Here is a 21,428-nt window from a genome sequence, read left to right as displayed (position 1 = left end):
CCATATAGGGCAGCCCGGACAAGCCCCCCTCCTCCTCTCCTCCTCCTCCTCCTCTTCCTCCTCCTCTTCCTCCTCCTCCTCCTCTCCACCCAGCAGCAGCAGCAGCAGCAGCAGCAGTGCGGACCTGAGGACGGGCAGAGCCGGGGAAGCTGAGGAGCAGCCCCGGTGGTGATGCTGCTGCTGCTGGGGGAGCAGCTCCACCTGGAGTCGGTTCTTTCAGTCAGGTGGATAAATGACGTCTGCAGGTGATGAAGTCCTGAAGGACTCTGCTGGCGGCTGACAGCTGAAACTACCTGAAGACAGGTGTTTCAATCTGCTTCATTTTCCTGCTCCAGAACATGACTCTGTCTGTGAAAAAGGCTAAAAAACTGCAGAAATGTGTCAAGGAAGCTCAAACTGAACTTTAGCTAAAACAACCGAAACAAAAGCTAAAATTAGCCAAAAAAAGCTAAAGGCTAAAACAGCAACACAGCAGCTAAAAGCTAAAACTAGCAAAAAGAAGCTAAGACCTCAAACCAGCAAAACACTGACTAAAAGTAAATATTTGCTAGCAGTAGCAGTAGACGAGCAAAAAGTGGCTAAAATCTAAAATAAAAAAAATAGTAAGCAGAAAAACTAGCAAAGCTGCAGCTGTACGCTAAAACTAGCATAACCATACATAGCTAAAAGCTAAAATAAGTGCAACCGTAGCTACAAGCTAAAATGAGCTAAGCAGTGACTTCTATCGGCTGAAAGTGCTGCAGGACGAACTGACCATCCTCCCTCCGCTGTCTTCACTCTCTCAACACTAATTTCTGCTGTATCCGCCTGAGTAAAAACCACACCTGGACCCATCCTGGAGTCCGTTTCCTGTCCTCCACCTGAGTAAAAACCACACCTGGACCCATCCTGGAGTCCGCTTCCTGTCCTCCACCTGAGTAAAAACCACACCTGGACCCATCCTGGAGTCCATTTCCTGTCCTCCACCTGAGTAAAAACCACACCTGGACCCATCCTGGAGTCCGTTTCCTGTCCTCCACCTGAGTAAAAACCACACCTGGACCCATCCTGGAGTCCGTTTCCTGTCCTCCACCTGAGTAAAAACCACACCTGGACCCATCCTGGAGTCCGTTTCCTGTCCTCCACCTGAGTAAAAACCACACCTGGACCCATCCTGGAGTCCGTTTCCTGTCCTCCACCTGAGTAAAAACCACACCTGGACCCATCCTGGAGTCCGTTTCCTGTCCTCCACCTGAGTAAAAACCACACCTGGACCCATCCTGGAGTCCGTTTCCTGTCCTCCACCTGAGTAAAAACCACACCTGGACCCATCCTGGAGTCCGTTTCCTGTCCTCCACCTGAGTAAAAACCACACCTGGACCCATCCTGGAGTCCGTTTCCTGTCCTCCACCTGAGTAAAAACCACACCTGGACCCATCCTGGAGTCCGTTTCCTGTCCTCCACCTGAGTAAAAACCACACCTGGACCCATCCTGGAGTCCGTTTCCTGTCCTCCACCTGAGTAAAAACCACACCTGGACCCATCCTGGAGTCCGTTTCCTGTCCTCCACCTGAGTAAAAACCACACCTGGACCCATCCTGGAGTCCGTTTCCTGTCCTCCACCTGAGTAAAAACCACACCTGGACCCATCCTGGAGTCCGTTTCCTGTCCTCCACCTGAGTAAAAACCACACCTGGACCCATCCTGGAGTCCGTTTCCTGTCCTCCACCTGAGTAAAAACCACACCTGGACCCATCCTGGAGTCCGTTTCCTGTCCTCCACCTGAGTAAAAACCACACCTGGACCCATCCTGGAGTCCGTTTCCTGTCCTCCACCTGAGTAAAAACCACACCTGGACCCATCCTGGAGTCCGTTTCCTGTCCTCCACCTGAGTAAAAACCACACCTGGACCCATCCTGGAGTCCGTTTCCTGTCCTCCACCTGAGTAAAAACCACACCTGGACCCATCCTGGAGTCCGTTTCCTGTCCTCCACCTGAGTAAAAACCACACCTGGACCCATCCTGGAGTCCGTTTCCTGTCCTCCACCTGAGTAAAAACCACACCTGGACCCATCCTGGAGTCCGTTTCCTGTCCTCCACCTGAGTAAAAACCACACCTGGACCCATCCTGGAGTCCGTTTCCTGTCCTCCACCTGAGTAAAAACCACACCTGGACCCATCCTGGAGTCCGTTTCCTGTCCTCCACCTGAGTAAAAACCACACCTGGACCCATCCTGGAGTCCGTTTCCTGTCCTCCACCTGAGTAAAAACCACACCTGGACCCATCCCGGAGTCCGTTTCCTGTCCTCTCAAACCCCAGCCAGACGAGGCAGGTGGCTGCTCATCCTGAAACCCAGTTTCTGTCATTTCTTTCCTCTGTTACCTAATTTCCTGCTCAGAATGGAGGATTGCAGCAAAGTAAAGACTCAAAACAATCTGCTAGCTTCCTCAGACGGATAACTTTTACTAATCTGCATTTCATAATGAACTGTATGTGAATGTGTTGTATTATAACAGGAATGAAACTGCTAATTGGATTTGACTTCAAATCTGAATTGGATTTATGATTCAGATATTTTAATTTGCAGTGTTCTGAGATGACTTCCTGTGAATCGGCACTACACAAATAAACTGAAATGAATAGTTTGTTGTCTAATTACATCTCAGCTCCCACTTGGATGCACATTTGGCTGCTCTGAATACTTATCCAAGATGGAAGATTCCTCTAAACTACCTTCGATGATTCCAATGATCATTTATAAAATTTTAAAACCTGTTTCATAAGACAAACTGTTGTTTAAAGAAGGAATTATTGGAGATGTTTGAATGAAGGAATTGTATCTTCTGAATAGTATCTGAAAATGAAAAATGGCTAATCTTGATTCTAAAAGTTGCACCAAAATAAACAAATGTTTGGCTTGAACTGAAACATCTTGAGCTCTACATAAAGTCCACCAAACATCAGTCAGGTGACTCAGGGGAAAACTCTCCAGTGTTTTCTGTCTGTATGTGACTGACACCTAGAGGCCGTCCGGTGCATCGCTTCATGAGACATGAGCTCTGCTGCTGTTCATGAATGCAGAAGGAATCCTGTTTTCTGTCAAATCCAGTTTTCATTTAACCTCTCAGCCAGCAGGACCGTAAATCCTGGCCTTACACGCAGTTTAACCTCCCACCGCTAAGAACAACGACGGCAAGAGGGCGCTTAGAGGTTTATTTCAAACATTTTAAAGTTTGAAATCATGTGAGCTGTCACGACCTTGTTTGTGAGTTTGTGTTCACACAAGTAGGCTAATTTAAAAAAAAAAAAAAACACTTTTTATTTGTATTCCTTATCTCATCACACGTCTGCCACTTTTTAAACGTTCAGTTGAAAGACTGAATGGGGTTTTAAAAATGTAATTTCATGGTGGTTCATCTTTTTATCTCTTAATATGTTCATCGTTAGTTCGGTTTGTCCTAAAATACCGAGCTGGAGCAGCCAAGTTCCATTAAATACCCAGAGTAGTTCCAGTGTCAGACATTTGGCAAAATATTTATTAGAGACTTTTTGATTTATGTGGAGAACAGGGATCACTTTTTATTTCGTTGTTTCCAAATGTGCAGGCATGATAAAAAGTCGAGTCGTTGGCTTTGACAGCACAGGATTTACTGTAAATAAACTGATTTTTAACTGTCCGTGTGCTCGATTGTCTGTAATAACAATAGGAAAGTCATGAAACTCTACTGGATGTACATCTACAGCAAAGTCAATCCCAATCAAGATGGCTGCCACGGCTAATTGATTTCAGCACATACAGAACATGCTGTAAATCAGTCATTTTTACAGATATTGAGCTAAAATTTGGCGCGGTGGTAGCTGAGAGTCGTCCTCAACACACACTCTGAGCGCCATGGGACTTTATTCACGAGGTTTGACCAAAATGGCTCCAACTCCATCTGTTCTCGTCTCAACCTGACTTCAGTTTAAACCTCGGTTAATAAAAGGTGGCAGGTCTTTAAAACTCTACTCGTTCAATTAACACTTTGTATTTTTTTTAAAAGCTGCAGGTTAATGATGGCGCCTGCTTTCACATATTTAAAGAGTTCGCAACTGCTTTGCATTAATAAACTGTAATCACATCAAGACATTTTATTCACCTCACATCTGATTGCATCCTGTAACGCTACATTTTAACGCCACAATGCTCGTCTTCCTGTGTAACTTCATTGACTCTTTCACCTGTCTGTAAAGTTGTGGTTTAACCTCTTTAAGCGCAGGTGATCCAGCTGGTCGGCGGTCAGATTAGCCGTGTGAGCTGATGACCTACAGAGTTAAAGCTTCAGCCGAGCAGACGTGATTTACACGAGAAGAGGGATCGCGCACTCACGAGATGTGCAGGATTTCTTAGAGGTCACTCAGATACGAATGAAATTAACTGTATGATCAGCTTTGTAACTTCTGAAGGCTTGAGAAAATAAATCCTGGGAGATTTCCCCCTGCGGTGTGTATCCTCGTGTGTGTTTAGGCGCTGACTGGAGTCCAGAAGATTAGACTAATTAGCCCAAATCCCCACAGTCTGCTGGTGTCTCTGCTCCTCTGGACACTGGTCTGAGGATTAGTGACGGCTGACGAGCCGGTGGGAAATGTTTCAATTCACATCCTGAGGTGCAGATTGGTTGAAACTCGCGGGCGTCACTGCAGCGAGGGTTGTCCTCGGTTACATGAGGTGGAACACATGCTGCTTCGACACGGAGGGACGCCACAGTTTGCTAAACGTAAGTGAACAGAATTTTCCCCTCCTTCAACTTTCAGACCTAATATTTACACTAAAAGAACAAAAATGAAAGTAAAAATTTGAGCATTTTTGCTGTTAGATTTCTTTATGCTTCATGTACGCTTAGTTTATGCATTTAATTCATAAATAAAGCAACTGGCTTGACGGATAATAAAAATATACTTTGTCAGAACATGTCTGAAATCTGTTTTGCATCCAAATGTGTAACAAAATCGTCTTTTTTTTCTCAGCTCTAAACACCAGTCAAAGAGAATCGCCTGCGAACAGCATCATGGAGAGCACCCATTCTTCTTTAAAGATCAGAAACAAAAAGATCCGTCTCTCCCCCCTCTGAAGCTCCTCTCTGCACCCAGTTTGGTTAATCAGGACGACTTCAGCCTTCAGGAAATCCTCGAAGCGTCAGCTGACTCCTCTCAGATCTCCTGGCTGACATATTTGTTTACATCCTGCTCAGAGTGCCAGGGTATGGGTAATCAACATGGGACAAGCCCGAAGCCGAACTGTTACAGGCAGAACTGGGATGCTTCAACAGCGTCTCCCAGGACCCCCATCCCACGGAGGAGGAGGAGGAGGAGGAGGAGGACAGCAGGGCCTCTGAAGGACAATGGACAGGTCAAACTTAACAGATCGATCTTTGGAGAGAATCTTCCTGCAGAAAAAAGGACCCATCAGCCGATGGAGCCAGTTTGTAGGATGAGGCTAACTAACGCTTCTCCTGAAGGGCCACTCGGCAAGAAAAGTCGTCCCCCTCTCAGAAAGGACTTCTCCGCAGGGGAAGACTCAGACAGTGACCTTTCTGAGTACAAGAACGAGACGCTCTCCATCTTTAACGCTATGAGACAAAAACACGAAGCTCGGGAGGCTGCGGCACAGAGAGTCATGACCAAGATCGAGGAGGTGGAAGGGATCCTTCGCCGGGTCGGTGTCGCCAGCTCAGAACGGACGAGAGGAGACGGCGGCGAGGGAGATGAAGCTGCGCTGGCCTCATTGGGGACTTTCCAACAGATTCTGCAGAAAAAACCTGAGTTCAGCTCTCTGTCCTGGTTGGAGTCCGGCCGAGACGGGACTCCGATCGTTGAAGACGCTCTGAGCCAGAATCTGAAGGGACGAAAAGCCGGGGACGAGGACCACATGAACCCATCCGAGCCTCAGCAGTTCACCTGCGCTGCTCCATCATCACACCGTCTGTCAGGGAGGACACGAACCTCCCCGTCCAGCAGCTTCGGACCCGTGTCCCCCATCCTGTCGTCTCCTCTCTCACCCAGGCTGTCCTTCACGTTTGAGACTGACGGTGTCAGGGCCGACTCAGGAAACAACTCGCTGATTGCCTCAGAGGTTGGAGGAAGTAAAAGTGCCTCCAGAACCGCAGGAGGAGCAGAAAACGACTGCAGGGAAAGACGGGAGCAGTTAGTGCTGAAGGAAGATTATCTGCAGTCTTCAGGTAAAAATCATCCTAACACTCCAAAAAAACAACACAAAAAGCTTGAATTTATGTTATTAAAGAACACTGTGAGAAACTTGTGCGATCTGTTTTCAAACACGTCTTCATTACCTTAGAATGACTCGTCAGGTCAAGGTTCTTTTAAAATTCAGAGTGAAAGAAGCAGGTTTGGATTTTTTTTCTTAGCTACATGTAGCTCCAGCTTAAAACGTTTATTGTGAGGTGGGAGTACGCTGAAGGTCAACAGGTAGAGTATATGTAAATTTAAAATGATATGGTGCACAAATGCATACAAACTGCAAGGCCTGTGAAGGCTCCACCTGCTGAGCATTTAGTTTTCTTTTTAATACATTTTGTCATTAAAACAAACGAAACGAACATCCCCTAAGAGCGGCGATCCCGTGCCGTTTTCAGCAAGTTGTGTTTAGAAATGTTTGCGACCTTTTCGTTTCTCCAGATGAAGCTCTGCAGAGGCAGGAGGAGGCCTGGCAGCAGGAGGTGGAGGAGGCCTGGCAGCAGGAGGTGGAGGAGACCTGGCAGCAGGAGGTGGAGGAGGCCCTGTCCCACTGCAGGTCTCTGTTCCATCCGTCCCGACCAAAACACGCCGACTTCCTGCGCCTCACTGCTGCCGAGGAGGAGGAGGAGGAGGAGGAGGAGGAAGAGGAGGAGGAGAGCACAGACACGCCTACAGTCACACCTCACCTACAATTGAAGGTAAGCAGAGTAAATGACTCAATGTGACGCTCTCTAAACAGAAATAAAAAGGTGCTTTTCTGATAAGGACTGCAGTTTTCACTGCCATTAAAACCTAAATTAGCTGCTGCAGAACTCACACTAAATACTCAAACAGAACAGAAACATCTGAGCTAAAACTTTCACTGATTTATCTTTTATAATGTAATTATTCCATTACTTGAAGCCAACTTCAGGCTGAGTGAATAAAGTTTGTTCAGCAGCTCATGTTCTGCTTCTCACTCCAGGATGATTTAAGAAACCGAGCATCATTTTGTCTTCAAACATTAACCATCATCTATCGTGTTATTTCACAGAAAACACGATTTCCCCCTGAGGAATTACAGAATATTACCTTCTTACTGTCCACATGAAATGTTCCCCTACAGCTGAGGAATGTGCTTTAAACTCAAAGCTACAAACTACAGAAAAAGATGGTTTTAATCCTGGTAATTTACAGCCTCAGAGATTCTGCTGCCTTTTAATAAACATACATTTTAATCCCACTTTACGGGATTATCTGCAGAAACTCTTGTTTTACAAAATCCCACAAAAAGGCTGAAGTTTACTTCCCTGAATGAATGCAAAAGCACTCCATTAGTGTTTTGTAATGTGAAGCGTCGCCTCTTCAAACCTGAATGAAAGTGGATCGGATGTTGCAGAAAGGTAAACGGAGTAATAAAATATAATCTCATCCCTCCTGCTGGATGTAATAACATGAGAGCAAACAGGTGGAACCTGAAAAATAAGAACTCAAACAGAAATGGAAGAAGCAGGAAGTTTACAATCTCATCCTGATACTTTTACTGTTATTAACAACAAAGAAAGTTTGGAAATGTTTCTTTAAACAGATTAATAATGCTTTAAATTACAGTTCTCCTCAAATTTAGTTAGATTAAGCTCCAACAGAAGCTTTTATATATATTTAGCATGTTTGTCTTTTTTCTAGAGTGGTTTACGATAATTTTTTGTGTAATTACTACTTTTTATCAAAACGTACAGATTTAGCCTTTTCAAAGTTTGCCATTAATGCCGTGAAGGCTTTTTAAAAATCTAACTACTTTTGTAAACTTTGTGCCATTTTAGCGATTTTACCCTTTGCTGCTTTCAGCTATCCTTCTGTAATTTTAAGCTTTTAACTATTCTGCTACTTTTAGCTTACATTTTGTTTCTTTTAGCTACTGTTCTGCTTCTTTAAGCTTCAACTCAAGTTTCAGCTTTTTTTCCACTAATTCATTGTGTTCATTTTACATACATTTAATGTTTTTGTCCCACATTATTAAATATAAAACCTTTTTTGTTTTTGAACATTAGAATAAAGTTAAAAACAAAACATTTATTAAATTCTTGTTATGAATTATTTTTTAAAACCCTGTTTGCACGTGTTGCTTTCTTCTAATGTTCAATGTATTTGTTCTGATTTTTTTTTAAACCTTTCTTCTTTCATATTTTAAAAAAAGTTAAATGATCTGTTATTAGTTTAAAAAGAAAAAACTTAAGTTATTAATTTATTGTAACATTTAAAAGACAAAGCATCAAAAAAATAATCAAAGGTTTTAAATGAATTTTCAAGCAAAAATCACATTTTTCTTACTTTCACACTCCCACGAGTCAAATAATCTTTTTTTTCTGATGACTGATGGTGCATCAGCCTGAGTCTGAGCTGATTAAAGCTGCGTTCTGCTGTTTCTGTGACGCCCAGAAGACCTGCAGGCGACTTACAGGACAAATGTTTGCAGAGCGATCCCTGGAAGTCCTGTTTACCCTCCTTCAGCTCTGGGTGTGGTGTCCTCCCATCTGTCCGGCTGTCGTCGGAGTCACCATCTGCTTCCAATTACCCCGAGACCATCTGCAGGGTGACATCCTTCTGTCTGCGCCGCGATGGATCAGAGCAGGAAACCAGGTGGAGCTCAGAGGCTGAAGCTTTAACGGCGTGCGGCTCCACTGAGTCACTCCATCCGCTGCTGCCACGCACGGAGACGGTTTCTTTTTTGGGGGGAAACTTTTCCATTACTCTGTGGCTTTCTTCTCCCCTGCAGCTAGATCATCTGAGTCACTGAGAGCTGCTCGCAGCTCTGGAGGTTTGGAAAAATTTGCTCGCCGGTGCAGTTTAACACGCGGGAGCTTTCGGAGCACGAAAAAGGAATAAATGTGTTTATTTTCAACAAACTGGAGAAGAAACAGGTTGGATTTTCAGGCATGATTCAAACTTTTCCTGCTTTTATTTACTGACGGAAACCTAAAGTTGCATGAAGGTAAAACCACTAATGTCACCCAGATAGTAATAGTACAGTCTTGGATTGCTTTTTATTGTTCTTATTATATATAAAATCAACGTGAACATTTTTCTTTTTGAAGAGTACCTTCAACTCAAAGCAAGCTAAGCAGCCAACATTTTTCTCCTCTTGGAGAAAAAACACTGAAAGAGCAGACTGTTCATCTCAAATATAACGGCAATGTGAAGCCTAAAAACACACTGAAGGGTCGTAAAAACTTCTTACCTCGCGTGATAATGCCTCAGGAAAGTGAAACAACCTTTACCCAGTTAGGAGATTTATTTTTGGGGGGAGAAGGAACTGAAACAGACACAACAAAAGGTTTTATCTCAGGAGGGCAGAAAAGTAGAGCCGTAAACATCGAAGAGGTTTCAGAAAAAAAGAGCTTCGCTGCAAAGAAGAACGAGGAAGAGGATTCATTGCTGGATAAATGTCGTCATATTTCCACTGACGGCACAAACCCAGATTGTGATTCTACTCAGACAGTCAACATGGAGCAGGATGACGCTGAAGAACATGCAACAGGTGTGGATCCTGAGGTGGATTTAGGACCTGAAGAGTCTGAAAACGGCACACAAATTAAAACCAAACATCCCATAATAATCGTGAAACTGACAGAACAGAAACCAGTGATGGAGGAAGATGAAGGTAAAGAGGTGAAATGGCTGAAAGATGAAGAGGAGAAGGAAAAAAAATTGTCTCCAGACTCCAGCCAAAGGAACATTTTGCCAGCTATCAGCTTCAAATCTGCAGCCCAGGTGTCGGATGTTTCACCTGGACCCACCCTCACCAGAGCCACCTTCTCTCCGGGGGACAAACCCACCCAGCCTCCCGCTCTGTTCAGCGGTCTGAGGGTCCTGAGGAAGGGGGTCGCCGGGCCCGAGCAGAACTCCGAGGCTCGGAACCAGACGACATCTCAGGAAGTAAAAAAGCCCATTTTTGCTGAGAAACAGGACGAGGTAAAGGCTCAGGGGGGCTTCCTGGACCAGGTCTCCCAGTTTCTGAGTCGGGAAAAGAGGCCGGATGAGAAACAGGAGCCGGATCTGCGAGCCGAACGACACCAGGACGAAATCAATCCAACCGGAGCGAAGGAAAACAAGGAGAAAGAGCCTAGAGGAGACGAAGACGCAAAGGTTCCGGAGTCAGCCGAGCAGCCCAAACCCGTGTCCGGCGCAGAGGCAGCTTTCGATGCCTTCAAGGCCTTTTTCACCCCGAAACCTCTGAAGAAGGACTCCGGAGAAAAGGCCGACCTGGAGGCGACGAGGAAGAGGACGAGAAACGACAGGGATGTGCTGAAGACGTTTTTTGAGAAAACTTCCAAGAAATCACCAGAGAAGAAAGATGCATCTGACGGCAGAGTAAGGAAGCATCAGACACAAGAATATACGCAACATTTCTAACAGTTACCTCTGAGTTCTGTTTAACCATCTTTTCTTTTTAAGGTAAACAAAAAGTAGAGCTTATTGGTTGAAACAAGCCGCTTCTCTGTCACAAACACTGAAGGCATCGAAACAATAATAAGAACTTTAAAAAGTTAATAGTTTCTGTTGATTTCTCGTCAGAATGAGAGCTCTCCGCCAGGAGAAGGAGAGGAGAGAACTCCCGGCCGTCTTCAAGCTGTCTGGCCGCCTTTAAAGGAGGAAAAAGTCGGTCTGAAGTACACCGAAGCAGGTACCGACTCGTCTACCAACACGAATCTTTAACTTTTCCAAGTGTTGGAACAAGTAAGGGACAAGTAAGGGACAAAGTAACATTTGTTTTATTTGTTGAACATTAAAAACAAATAAAAACTGAGAAACAAACAAAACTTTTTGTCAGGCTTAGAAAAATCCTGACAAAAAAATTAAAATATTTGAGATAAAATCACCACAATATTAGGTTTTAAGGGTATTAAATAAATTATTTACAAACTGTCCTCTGTAAGGAAAAGATATGTGCAGAATAAATTAGTTGGGAGTGAGATGAAGGGATTGTTTGTGATATTATGTCAGATTTATCAAAGTGAAAACAAACCCAGCTTCACCCCGTGTGTCCTTCATCTGTCCAACTCCACCTGAAGCAAGTTGAAAGTTTAATGACCTGTTTGGGATTGAAATATTACATTTTTGTGCCACCTAGTGGTTGTACGGCAGACAGCAGCTTAAAACTAAAGAACTGTAAAAAAAGACTAAATCATTTACATTACCTCCAAGTAAAAGTTTATAACTTAGAAGAAAAAGGAGCCTTATTTGAGCTTTTAAAGGTTAAAGGAACAGTTCAGATCTTCTGAATTAAGGCTGAGATTATATTGTGCTTAATAAACCTTAATGCCGCACAAAACAAAGTAAAATTGCAAATAACCATAAAATTCTTTGTAAATCTAATAAACGGATGGACGTTCATCTGAACTGCCGACGGGAGCTTTGGTCTGCTTTGGTCTCAGACTAGCCATTAACTCGTCAGTCCTGACAGAAATAAACTGAGGCCGATCGGCTGCTCTTAGTATGCCTAATCTGGCATGAATATAAGTTTATTTAAAACCTCTGGAAACTTTCACTTGATTAAAAGGAAAGTTAAAATAAAACTTTATGGAATCACACACACATTCAACACATTTATAAACAATTTCTTTGATTTAAACTGCTGCTGAATCTCGTGTGGTGTTCCGTGTTCACATTTTTCTTTTCGTAGTTTTTATGTTGAACCGTTCAGGAGGGAAGCCTTGAAGGGACAAACTGTTCTAGACAGAAAATAAGAGCTACAACAATAATCCCTACAAGGAAAAAACTAAAACTCCTGACAAAAACCATGAACCACTAAATAAGCATAAAATCATTTCTTTAAAAAGTCTTTGTGGTTTGGCTCTGACTAGTTTCAGAGAAGTTAAAGGCTTTTATTTTGAAGTTTATTAATTTTAGCATCTTTTCCCCCGTCTTATTATCGAGAAGGGGGAAAAGTGATGCGATAAAAAGGTTGAAATGTTTATTCTGCTGGTATCTGAGAGGATCAGTTGATTAGAAAACGCTGTTTGAACACGCCCACATCCTTGTAAACACAGTCAGAAGGATGACGGCAAACATGCGTATCTAATTGACCTCTCGGTAACTTCACTCTCCCGTCACCAGAGAAATGTTTGTTTAAACTGTTTGCTGAAGAAGCCAGCAGCTGTAAGCTCTCCGGGTCTCAGTTCGTGTTAAATCTGACGCTTTGCTGCCGTCGTCTGGTAACAATTTCACTTCCTGGTGTTTGTTTTCAAACATACTGAGGCCTCAAACTGAAATAAAATATTTATTATTATTACAACACAAAACATGGCCTAATTCTAAATGTCCTTAATGTGACACTGCTTTTAAACAGCAATATGTTATAAAGAAAGCCCATTCTTGGACATCAGTTGAATAAATGAAGCTGTTTTGACTTGTTTCCTCTCAGAGCACCAGGCTGCTCTGCTGCAGCTGAAGAGAGAATGCAAAGACGAGCTGGAGACGCTACAGGTCAGTTTAAACGTTTAGTTTTCATTATTATATAATCATGTTCCTATCCTTGTTCCTGAAATAAAGATGAGAGCAAACTTTAATAAAAGGTCTTTTAAAATCTGGAGTAAAATCAATCCAACTTGTGTAAGTCCCTTAAAGATGAGCCGTGAACATTAAAGAAACTGAGCTCATTTTAGGACAGCTTCAGTCAGGAATTGGTTTTGTAGAAATAATTTGAAATAAATTAAAGAGTGAGCCGTTCCATCCCTTTTAACTTCAGGTTGTTTCCCCGACAAGATAAAGGGAAACTGCTCAGAAAACGATAGGAAACTTTTGGACTTGGTTCAGATACTCGTGTCCCTCTCAGTGGGACGATCTGATGGCTTTCTTGACTATAGCAGCGTTTTGTCCCACATTTTTTAGCTGGTAAATCACGTGGTATGTTTGCATAGAAGTACATTTATTGAGTCTGTGAAAGCCTTTAGATGGACCAAATCTAAACTTTTATTTGTCATCGTCATTCAGAACGGCCTCCGTGCTGCTAAACCTTCACTACATTTGTTTTCAGAGGAATTACGAGCTGCAGCTGTCCACGCTGAGGGAGGACAACAAAAACAACGTCTCTCATCTGGAGATCATCCTGGCTGAGCTGCAGGACAAACTCTGCCAGGTCTGGACTCAGGGACAACGGAGGGACGCCGCCGTGTCCACAGCGGACGAATTCTTGCACAAATCTTTGCGCGCTGTTGGCGTCCAAACCGACGGAGAGCCCTTCGGGGAGCGTCCCGAGGGAGAGGAGGAGTCCAGGAGGACCCGGCTGAAGGCGGCCCCAAAAAGGCTGGACATGGCGTCCATCGGTCTCAGCCTGGCCGGTCAGAGGGACGACAGCGTCAATGTGTCCTCCTCTTCAGCTCCCGGAGACTCAGGAGCGCCTCCTCAGACCACAACACCCTCCCTTCCTCCTCCCCCGCCTCCNTCCACCTCCTCCGCCGGCTGGAGGTCTCATTCTTGACAAACCCCCCAGGAAACCAGCGGTGGAGCCTTCCCGACCCATGAAGCCTCTTTACTGGACCAGGATCCAGATCCAGGAGGACAAGTAGGTTGGATCAGGATCGTAAAACAGAAACTTAAACAATCATTATCTGCAGACGTACCGTTTCTCAGGCATTAAATGAACTTAAAGGAGCTTCTTAAAAAGGCCTAAAATGCTCATTTAAATACGAACGGTACAGGATATGTTAATGAAACTTATTTTCATGGAAAATTCAGAGGAAAAGTTGCCTAAATCTGTTAAAAAATAAAAAAAGTAAACCTGTTTATAAAGTTGATGCAGGGTTTTAACTAACAGAGACAGAAGCCTAATCACTCCAGAATTTAAATAATTTTCAGATTTTAAGGTTAAGTTTAAAACAGAAGAAAAGAGACATTATTTCTTATAAATTACAGTTAAATTACTTTTTAAATTTATAAAAGAAAATGTTGACATAAAGACTGGAGCTGAAATGATTATCCTGATAAGTTTCTGTTATTATGAAAAAAGTAATCCAGATTAGTTTACATTATTTTAGACACAAAACACATTATTTCCCCACAAGATCTACCTTTTAAATGAAATGTTTAAAACTTTTCCATACAGCCACAATAAAATAAGAGATAAAGTAAATTAAATCAGATGAAGAACTTTTAATAACAGATTATTTGATGAAGCTTCATTTCTTCACTAAACTTATAGAAATCAGGACGGCTCCATCAGATTTTATATTAATATAGAATTAAAATGTCTGTAAAGAGTTTAATAATGTTCATTTGGTTATGTTTTTTTTAATAAACTGGTTTAAGACATTTTTAAGAAAATATAGTTTTGTTTCGTCATGAACAATGATTCAAAGAGATTATAATCTGCAGATTAATAAAGAGGTTTTACTTTAAACTGTATCATTAAACTCCAACAAAAACAAGAACAAACGGCACAGAAGTGAATTAATTTATTTAGAGCGTATGATTTAACAACAAGGTTAATAAAACCCGTTTAATAACATCTCATTCCAACAAACAGATTAATATTTTGACACATTGCTAAGATGCTATTCCAGAGATAATTAAGACCATTTAATTATGTTTCCCTCTCAGCAACAAGTCACTGTGGAGCATCTTAGACGAACCAAGGATAATCAACGCCACCGAGTTCGAGGATCTCTTTGCTAAAAGCGCCACAAAAACTAAAAGAAAGCCGCTGTCTGAGGCTTACGAGAAGAAAGCTAAAGCCAGGAAGGTAAGAAACGACACGTCAGCGCCGCGTTAAACACAAATCAGATTCTGTAGTCCGGTTTATTTATGATGAAGTCCTTTTTCCACCAGAGGGAGCCAACGGCTTTGTGTTTTATCGGGAGCATTAGAGGTTTAGTCCTCAATAAAACTGGTACAGGATTCAAAAGTACCTTCATGTTTCATCGTTTATTTCACTTAAATCTACTAAGATTTATCTTTTCTGTGCAGCAGAACATTTTTCAGTCGTTTCTAATTAACGCTTTCTTTTAGAAAAGCCATTTTCCTGTCTTCAAGCTATAATCCTTTATCTTTACATCATAAAGACAGAAAATCATTATTAGAACGCCGCGCAGTTCCAGTCAGTTAGAAGCCAATTAAAAACATTTCATGGATTATGGTTGAAACTTGTAAACTGCGTGTAGTGTGACCCGTGTTTGTTTGACTCACTCATGACCTGCTAATGGTTCCTGATGGCACGGTAGTCACGGTAACCGCGTGTGTTTCAGATCATTAAGCTGCTGGACGGTAAGCGCTCTCAGGCTGTGGGCATCCTCATATCCAGCCTCCACCTGGAGATGAAAGACATTCAGCAAGGTGAGGCGAACGTCGCAACGAGAAACCAGCCGGGTGGGAAGAGGTTTCCCGTCAGGACAGTTACACCAGAAACGACTGCTTGACTTATATCCACAAAAGAGATACTTTTAACGCAGCCGAGGGGTAAAATAAAGCGCAGAAAGGATCGGGCTTTTGCCGTGGCATCCCCCAAACTCTGGAACAATCAGCCCCTTAATATTCAAACAGCACAGTCCATGTCAGCAGTGCCCAGTCTTGGTCCTCAAGGGCCACTATCCTGCATGTTTTAGTTATTTCCCTGCTCTTCAAGTTCTGCAGAAGCCTGTTAATCACTCAGTCATTCAAATAAGGCAGAGAAACGCGTAAAACAAGCAGGATAGTGGCCCTCCAGGACCAGGATTAGGCACCAAAGGTCTATACGGTCCTAATTCCTGCTTTTTACATTGGCTTTTATTCTGAGCTGGGTTTGAGTTCTATCAGGTCTTTTATGCTGTGGTGCTTCCTCGCTTTAGTTTGTTTTTAGTCCATTTTACTCTATTTGTGGTTTTATTGATGGCTCCTCCTGTTTGTTTTTAACCAACTTGTAAAGCACTCCAGTCAGCCTTGTTTTTAAATGTGCTACAGAAATAAAAACCGCTTCCCTTCAACCAGGGTTAAGGGTAAGACAGTTCTGGGGTAGGAATAAAAGCTTGTAAGCCTGTACAGATGTTTTTAAAGTCTGCCATAATAATGGCACTTGGAGAACGACCCTATTAACCCAATAACCTAAGAATACACGATTAAGGTATCTAAATAATATCATAAAAAAGCAACTTTTATACCAATTTGTGTTATGCTAGCTCATATTTTATAAAGTCTGACTGAATTCAAAAACTGCTTTATAGTAATATCAGACATTTTGCATATAGTGTGAACATTTATACTTCCAGCCGTACTGACAGTGGATCATTCTGTGGTGGACCTGGAGGCCATTGAGGCACTATATGAAAATGTACGTATTACTCTAAAACATTGACTCTATTTTAACCACATCTACAACTACAAAAAACATTTTTATATATATATATATATATATATATATATATATATATATATATATATATATATATATATATGCGATTTTCACTTTGTCAGAGGGCACAACCAGAAGAGCTGGAGAAGATCAGAAAACACTACGAGACGTCAGAGGAAGAGGAAGTTAAACTGCTGGACAAACCTGAGCAGTCAGTATTTTGACAGACAGGATGAGTTTAACACGATGGGTTATAAAATCATATCTGAGGTAACTACTGTGACTGTTCTCTAGGTTCCTGTATGAGCTGTCTCAGATCCCGGACTTTGCCGGCAGAGCTTGGTGTATGATTTTCAAGTCAACCTTCACCGACGGGATTGCCACCATTAAACGCAAGCTCAACTCGGTCTCCTCTGTATGCAAGGTAAAACTAAACATGTAAGAACCGAGGCATCCGAGCCATCACACGAACCTCCAACAAGATATTTATTACATAAGGCATGTTCTGCTTTAAGGTTCTGCTGGAAAGCAACAGTGTCAGGGAGGTGATAGGACTGGTGTTGGCGCTGGGGAACCACATGAACGGAGGCAGCAGGGTCAGAGGTCAGGCCGACGGCTTTGGGATGGAAATCCTCCCCAAACTAAAGGACGTCAAAAGCAAGGTGAGGTAACTGCAGTTCATTTTCCCTGCGATGACACAACTTAAATTCTGGTGTTTTTATAGAGCCTGAAGACAGCATACAGGCCTGCAGGAACAGTTTTGTTGGGATATTACCGATCAATTATATGAAGCAGAAAACAAGAGATAAACAAGACCAAGATATTTTATGTAGAGGACACAGCAGAATAACCTCAAGGGACTCATTTATAGCCATTTGGAAGCATTCTTGTCTCTGTTCTTAATAATATTTGAATGAAATAGAGGTTTTAGAGTTGAATAAGCTTCTTTTAAATGAGCTGAATAAACTAAAATAGTTATTATTTACTTAGCAGACACTAACCAAACATGATTTAAAAGTAAAGAACACGTTCCTTTATGCAGGACTGATTAATAAAAAATGAAGAGCTTCTAATAACAGCAGACTAATGAAGACAAACATTTAGGTTTAAGGAGCAACATGTCAAAAATTTACAAGAAGTTGACAAGTTCCTAATAACCATCAACAAATGCATAAGCATTAATTACTCGTGTATAATAAAACAAATTTGAGCTCCTTTATTAAAATAATAATTAAAAAGCAAATGAGACATCCTTTGTGTGAAATTACCCTTTAAGTTAAGGGTTTTTTGTGTTTTTAAGTGGAGTATGTGTCCTTACTGCTACCCAGGTAGAGCTCAGAGTGTGTCCAAATTCTTACCTGGCGTCCAAAGAATGAATGAATGAATGGCTGATCAGTAATCTGTGAACAATCCATCAGTTGACCACATGACTCTCACAACCATCCGTAGTTTCTCTGGGCTGTCCTCACCATGACAGGGTCTTCCAGATTCAATCCAGTGAAGGGAAAAGAAAGAAATGAATGAGAAATCAGGAAAATTATTAAGTTATTATTATACTCCGTTTCTATATAAAATGTAAAAGCTTTGATTACTCATTTAGAGCAGTCTTATGAAATTATAATCGGTAACTAAGGTTAATACCAAACAACAATAAAACCAATAACTAAGATTAAAACCTAACAGCAATACAGATTATATTTCACAACATAAATTACTATTACAATCACATCACTGCGATGTTAACAAATAAATTGAATCGCCTAAAAAAATGCAAAACAAAAAACTAAACTGGTTTAAAACATGAAATGATTTTCATGCTAACATGTCTGATGCTTCCGTTTGCGACGCCCATTATTAGCCAAGCTTGTGTTAGCATAGCGATTAGCTTCATCATCTTTAACAATCTGTTTTATAAAACAAAAGTGTACAAAGCACGTCCAGAACGTAGAAAACCTCTGTCATAAACCCGACTGTTTTTATGAAAAGCATCTTGGATTAAACAGCAAGCATTACATAGAATTTATTCAAAGGTGCTAAAAGTTAGCATTAGCACGTAGCGTAACTCGCCAGCATTTCCAAACATTTAAAAATATGCGGAAACAATCTCGGTTCCGCTCATAATCAAACTAAGACAAGAGTACACGTTGTTAGAAACGATTAGGATAATTAATCTGAACTGTAAGAATTATTTTTGCAACGTTTATACCATGGGTTATCCTCCGATGTACCCGGTCGTCTTGGAGAATCTTAACAGGAAGTGAAACGACGCATGCGTGCCCTTTGACCTTTAAACACCGGAGTTGCGCGCCCTCTGCTGGTGATAACTCGCCACTACACTAGTAATTGTTTCACAAAGGTTACACAGAAACATTTAGGTCACTTTTAAAAAATAAAACAAAATAAACTATATCACACACAACTTGTAGGCCTTATTGCTACATGGCTTTGCTTCAAATAGACGCTTTCAAACAGACAGATTTTCAATCATTTTTGTGGACAGAGAGAAAAAAATGGAAATTAGTCAAACTCTGCAAACAAGGCTTCACTTCAGACTGGTTTTAAAGTTTGATGTGGTTTCTTGTATTTCCTGTCAGGACAATCGGATCAGCCTGGTGGACTATGTCGTGTCGTACTACCTGCATAACGTGGACAAGGTACTAAATAAAAAGTCATTGAAAAATTTTAAGGGATAAGATTAACCTACACAAACACAAAACTTTTAATCCTGTCAGCTGATTAACATTTAAATGCTTCTATGTGTTTGTCAAAGTTAAAATGGACAAAAACACATTAAAAGCACTTAAACATGTTTACATTTGTTATTTCATTATTGGTTAAGATGGATTTCAGGAAGCTGGCTGTCATAAAACTTAGAAGCACCTATTTTTTTTTATATTTCACCAGAATGCCGGCACAGATAAGAGCGTGTTTCCTCTCCCTGAACCTCAGGACGTCTTTGTGGCAGCACAGGTCAAGTTCGATGACCTCAGCAGAGATCTAAAGCAGCTCAAACGAGACCTGACACGTATGTGACACCACAGTAATGTCTCTTTTAATTGTTGATGTAAAAAAATTTTAAAAAAGCTAAAACAAAACCGTGGCGACGTTAGACGATTGCAGACGTTCTTTCAAAGCATGAGAAGTGGAACCTCCTGGTTGACCAGCAGTGGTCTCGGATTGTGGTCATGTTGTGTGTTTTTGTTTTAAAAATCAAATCCACCCTGAGTAACTTTATCTCCGTGCTTTCCTTTGGTTGCTTTCAAGAGGTTCCCAAACTTCGACACAGTCTGGCATCTTTTTCCCATTGACGTCCCCCCTTTTCCCCCTAAAACCTCACCCCCCTGGTTTTCTGGCCCCTGCCACTCAGTAACTGTTATGCTGTTTATGCTCCGGGCTGGAAGCCTGAATCTGTAACCGTGTTAGCTGAGGTCCTAAAACAAAAGATTTCCTCTCGTCCTTCTTCTCCACCAGTGTGCCCTCATGACGCCATTCTGTATGCCAGCCAGCTCTGGAGACAATTCTTGCAGTGCATGTGTGCGATTATGAGCGAGTGAGTTGTTGTGGCCTTACGTGCACTTCAGCTCATGTGTGCATGTGTCAGCGACTAGCAGGAGTCTTGCTGCTGATACACCGGCCTGGCGCCTTTCAGATCCAGCTTCTAATCCCTCTGCCCATCAGATCTCCCATTGTTGTGCCTCTGTGCCCATGTCGCCAGCGCAGGGAGACTGTAGCGTTCTGCTTATGTAATCTCCAGACCTCCGGTATCAGCTGGATCTCCTGCAGGGAGATGCTTAACCAGCTGGGCTGTATCACCTGGGCACCCATGTGGCCCTCAGATGTGTCCCACAGATAGCTTTCTTTACCTCTCAGCACAGCTTTGTCTTATCGGCCCATCCACCCAAACTACGGCATAATCTAGATCTCCAGTCGCAGCTTCCTTTTGTTCAGCGTGTTTGAACTGCCCTCATGCCTGATTTGGACTCTCTTTTTGTGGTTCAGTTTCTCATGAGTCACATATCAAGACTCCATGAAAAGAATTTGCTTATTTACTGTAACGTTTAATATTTTTACACATAATCTGTACACACACTCATTCAATTGTTTTATGTCCTGTACGGCAAGCTGTTTGTGTATTTATTCAACATCCTTGACATCCAGTCACTAGTTTCACCCACTAGTTAGTGGCTACTCTGCACTAGTTGGTCACACTAGTTCAATTAGTAACACTTTTGTGCCAACTAGTCGGTGCAGAGGTCACATTAGAAGCCTGAAAGTCCCAACTTGTTAACCTTTTAGCACACTAGGGGACAGCTGGACCAAACTAGTTGACAACTTTATTGTACAAGTTAACTAGTGAGCATAAAAAAAACTTACATGTTATCTAGTCAGCTTACTAGTCAACAACTGACTGTCAAACTTGTGCACTAGTCAGACCCTCCAGGATTTCGCAATGTTGCGATCGCAACTATTAACGCAAAATCAAGCAAACCCCGTGAAATCGCAACTTTCCCGCAACGTTACCCAAATAACTCATGAAGAAGACACATGACGTCACTTCCTGTTAACATAAGAATGCCGGGAGCGTGCAGGAGCAGCGACCGAAGCCAAAATGTGCGCTAATGCTTCACATTTGCCCACAAAGATTTCAGCAAAGGACCGCAGTGAAGTTAGTTTGAAGTTGGATGTTGGATAGCATTCCTGTTTCGGGTCAGCCGTGAGCTAGACGCCGCTAACTCCGCGGAGCGCGAATATCCAACTTAAAACTAACTTCACTACGGTCGCAAAACAATTTCCTCCCCAGCTGCAGGAGAGTGGGGGGGGAAGCTGTTTTGCACGTCCTGCAGTGTAATCATGGAACATAAACGCATCGACAAACACTTTGTTTCTGCAAAACATGTGAGGAGAGCTGCAGAC

General features: G+C 42.2%; 1 protein-coding gene and 1 long non-coding RNA gene across 7 annotated transcripts in view; one reads left to right on the top strand and one right to left on the bottom strand.

Annotated features, from left to right (window-relative positions):
- Positions 1-4,651: 4,651 nt before the first annotated feature.
- Positions 4,652-18,830, bottom strand: LOC108233515. Of its 6 annotated transcripts, none has more exons than XR_001808492.3 (5): positions 18,721-18,830; positions 17,873-17,994; positions 15,377-15,498; positions 6,640-6,823; positions 4,652-6,142 (listed from the first exon to the last, which is right to left on the bottom strand). It is a non-coding gene; the product is annotated as an uncharacterized LOC108233515 (long non-coding RNA). The 6 variants fall into 6 exon arrangements; XR_003038971.2 differs by lacking the exons at positions 4,652-6,142; positions 6,640-6,823 and adding exons at positions 8,925-9,054; positions 9,432-9,506; XR_005234530.1 differs by lacking the exon at positions 6,640-6,823.
- fmn1 (formin 1) overlaps positions 9,412-21,428 on the top strand; it is an 18,760-nt gene continuing 6,743 nt past the window's right edge. Inside the window, 13 exon segments of the mRNA XM_025005034.2 lie at positions 9,412-10,564; positions 10,769-10,877; positions 12,618-12,679; positions 13,230-13,636; positions 13,638-13,757; positions 14,792-14,933; positions 15,436-15,523; positions 16,432-16,493; positions 16,637-16,725; positions 16,809-16,938; positions 17,030-17,176; positions 19,109-19,168; positions 19,419-19,539. Coding sequence (XP_024860802.1) covers positions 9,443-10,564; positions 10,769-10,877; positions 12,618-12,679; positions 13,230-13,636; positions 13,638-13,757; positions 14,792-14,933; positions 15,436-15,523; positions 16,432-16,493; positions 16,637-16,725; positions 16,809-16,938; positions 17,030-17,176; positions 19,109-19,168; positions 19,419-19,539 — 2,659 coding nt within the window. The 5' untranslated portion in view covers positions 9,412-9,442.

This window comes from Kryptolebias marmoratus, linkage group LG19, assembly GCF_001649575.2.
Source record: "Kryptolebias marmoratus isolate JLee-2015 linkage group LG19, ASM164957v2, whole genome shotgun sequence".
In the NCBI taxonomy this organism is placed as follows: domain Eukaryota; kingdom Metazoa; phylum Chordata; class Actinopteri; order Cyprinodontiformes; family Rivulidae; genus Kryptolebias; species Kryptolebias marmoratus.
The sequence above is the reverse complement of the archived record's forward strand: the minus strand, read 5'-3'. Positions and strand labels throughout refer to the sequence as shown.